This window comes from Plectropomus leopardus, unplaced genomic scaffold (genome assembly GCF_008729295.1).
Source record: "Plectropomus leopardus isolate mb unplaced genomic scaffold, YSFRI_Pleo_2.0 unplaced_scaffold14976, whole genome shotgun sequence".
Lineage (NCBI taxonomy): Eukaryota > Metazoa > Chordata > Actinopteri > Perciformes > Serranidae > Plectropomus > Plectropomus leopardus.
In genome coordinates, this window is record NW_024616030.1 from 1 (window position 1) to 3,117 (window position 3,117).

Consider the following 3,117-nt stretch of genomic DNA (forward strand, 5'->3'; position numbering starts at 1 on the left):
CTGCTAGGTCATTGACATTACAACAAAATATCATATTTTATAAACTCTTCTCATGTTTTTTAATTCAAAAATCTTAATTTTCAAAGTCACTTGAGTGTTCAGATAAATGTATTGAAGTAAAATTACCATATTCCCCTCTGAAATATACTGGAGTAAAAGTACTGTACTTGAGTAAGTGTACTTAGAAATATCAGCAGAAAACAGCGAGGCAGCACGCACAACCTCTCTGTTAAATAACTGTTAAAAATCATTATTTCAATTTCAATTAAAATAATTGTGATTGTTATTTTTTCCACAGTCGAGCAGCTGTATGTTTGAGTCTTTAACTGTCTGCTAACAAAGACACATTTCACATTTTATTTCAAACGATCATACAAAAATATCACTTACAGCAAATTCAAGGCAAGTCAAAATAATCAAATCATCAATATTTTGCCTTTGCTTACTAAGATCTGGTGACTTTGGATCTGGTGTTGGTTTTGGATCTGGTGTTGGTTTTGCATCTGTGTAAAAAAAACAACAAATAAAATATTGAAATATGGGATAATATTCTGAGCCAAAGGAAGACCATCTGTTGAGCTGGTGACAGAACCCAGGATATTTACTTACCAGAATTCAAGTGTTTCATTTTCCCTTTATTTTCGTCTGTAAAATAATAATTGTGTCACATGTTAACAAGCTAGAAATAAATTTTAAGGTCCAGTGTGTAAGATTTGGACAGATTTTGTGGCATCTCGCAGTGAGGATTACAGATTTCAAACGTCTCCTGGTTAGAATTTGCTGGGTGTTTCCTGCTCAGGAGGTTTTTACTGGGAGCTGAATTATCCGCAGAGCTCGCTTCAAACAAACGAAACAGGTAAAACTGTTAAAACACTGAATAAAGCAGTTTAACATCAGAATAATCAGTGTTATTCAGACACTGCTCCATGCCTATCTATTCCATTGCTGCCCGTAAATCCACCTAAATCCTGCACACTGGACCTTTAACATGTTAATTTTTTTTAACTTTTTCCATTTTAGCACAAAAATACTGATAAATACTCACCAAGTGTGAGGGTAATGTTGCATTGTCTTTCGTCATCAGAGTTTTCCACCTTAACGCGGCAGATGTAATTTCCCACATCCCGCTCAGTTACGTTGGTTATTTTCAGTGAAATATTTCCTTTCTTCATTTCATTGGGGAAGAGAGATGTTCTGCCTTTGTAACTGTCATCCTGATGTTTTAGATCATCCTGCCCTCTTCTGTAGAGGTGCACTTCTTTTTTGTTGCACATCCACTCCACTCTCTTTATTTTGTCCGCGGCCCTCAGGCTGCACTGCAGAACAACGGTTTCACCTTTTCCAGCTTTAACTGTTTCACATGAGCCTGAGGAGATAACCATTGCATTTAACCTTCCTGTTGTAGCGTCACACAACTCCTTGTTTCTCAGTGTTGAGCAAGACGAGCACAGCTGAGTAACAGCTAATTGTGAAATTAGTTTTGATTATCTTGGTACACAAACTTTTTCTATTGAAATGTGGCGCAAATTTTTTTACCAAACTTCCTGCAAATCAGGAGAAGAAAATACGACATATTGCGCATTTCTGTCTCCTAGGCAACTCTTAAGGTAATATGTAACTGACTATCAGAAATGGTGCCCATTCACCAAAATGAAAATTAATAGAATAGCAGTGCAGAAGTTAGTGTCCCTGCAAAAAAAAGGACATAAAATGTTTGAAAAGGCACAAAAAATACCACAAAAAGACACAAAAAACACACAGAGAAACAAAATGATTAATAGGAGAGCCAGAACATTCAAAAAAGAGCAAAAATAATGTTAGGAAGACACAAAATTGCCTCAAAGACACAAAATGACCAAAAAACATACAAAAGAACCTCAAAGACACACAAACATCTACAAATAAGACAAACTACCCCAAAAAGACACAAAACAAGCAGAAAGAGATGCAAAACATTCACCCAAAAAAGGCACAAAAGAACCACACAAAGACACAAATGACTGCACAAATGACACAAAATTACAAATTTAGAAGAAGTAAATGACCAAAATAAACATAAAATAAACGTAAGGACACAAAAATCACAAAATCTCATAATATTACATCAAAGAAATAGATCGAAGAGAAAAAAACAACTACAAATACGGAAAAAAGGATAACAAAAAAAGACTCAAAACAACCACAAGGAGACACAAAATGGCAAACAAGAGACACAGAATAAGAAAGATACAAAATAATCTCACAAAGATGAAAAAAAGACTCTAAATAGACAAAAAAAAGACGTAATAGACAAAAACAACAGCAAAGAGATACAAAATAACCACAGGAAATAACAAAATAAAACAAAATAAAATAAAATCTAAATTGTATGTAAGTGTATAAAAAAATGCAAAACGAATTAAACACACACACACACATAAAGCCATGGAGTGATGAGGGTTAACAAACCACAGAAAACGCTCTGCCTACATCCTGTAATAAAACCCATTTAGCGATTAAATAGTCAAATTCAAAACCCTTCAAATCTTATTAAAGATTTCTTTTCTAGTCGATTATTCGAGATTAAAACACGCTGAGATGTTTTTTCTTTTACACTGAAACTTGCACGCACTCACCTGCGTCGCTGAGAAAAATCAGTAAAATCAGTAAAATCAGTAAAATCCCATAAACTGGCTTCATGGTCGCTGGATGAAGAAAAAATGAACCGCTGCAGATCTCACCGAGATGATTTCACGCTTTATTAAGTTTTTAAGACAAAAAGATCGCTGTTAACTTCGTCTTGGGGCATTGTCTGAAAGTACCGTCGATGAAAATTTACTTTCTGTTTCTTTTTCTAAAGTTCAGCTGAGTTCAGTTCAGGAAATAGCGACCTTCAGTATATTTAAGATATCCAAAGACTTACCTTTTTTGCATTAATTTAACTGTATCGTTGTTATGATGCTATTTCATGCAGACTGTCCACCAGCTGCCGGTTCTTGCATTTTTGGTCTGCAAAAATTTCGTTTATTGACTTTAAATCATTACTGTGATGGCTTTGCATTATTCTATATTTTTATTTTATTTTATTTTAATATTCTAGTCTGAAATTAGAACAACTGCGAAAGTAAATATCAGACT

General features: G+C 34.3%; 1 protein-coding gene across 1 annotated transcript; it reads right to left on the minus strand.

The window, feature by feature from the left end:
• Window positions 1–390: 390 nt before the first annotated feature.
• LOC121964280 (myelin-oligodendrocyte glycoprotein-like) lies at window positions 391–2,891 on the minus strand (the record flags this gene model as incomplete). Its single annotated transcript, XM_042514493.1, has 4 exons — window positions 2,616–2,891; window positions 1,046–1,366; window positions 610–645; window positions 391–503 (listed from the first exon to the last, which is right to left on the minus strand). Coding segments are annotated over exons 1-4 (534 nt in total), but the record flags the coding sequence as incomplete, so codon positions are not given.
• Window positions 2,892–3,117: the final 226 nt, after the last annotated feature.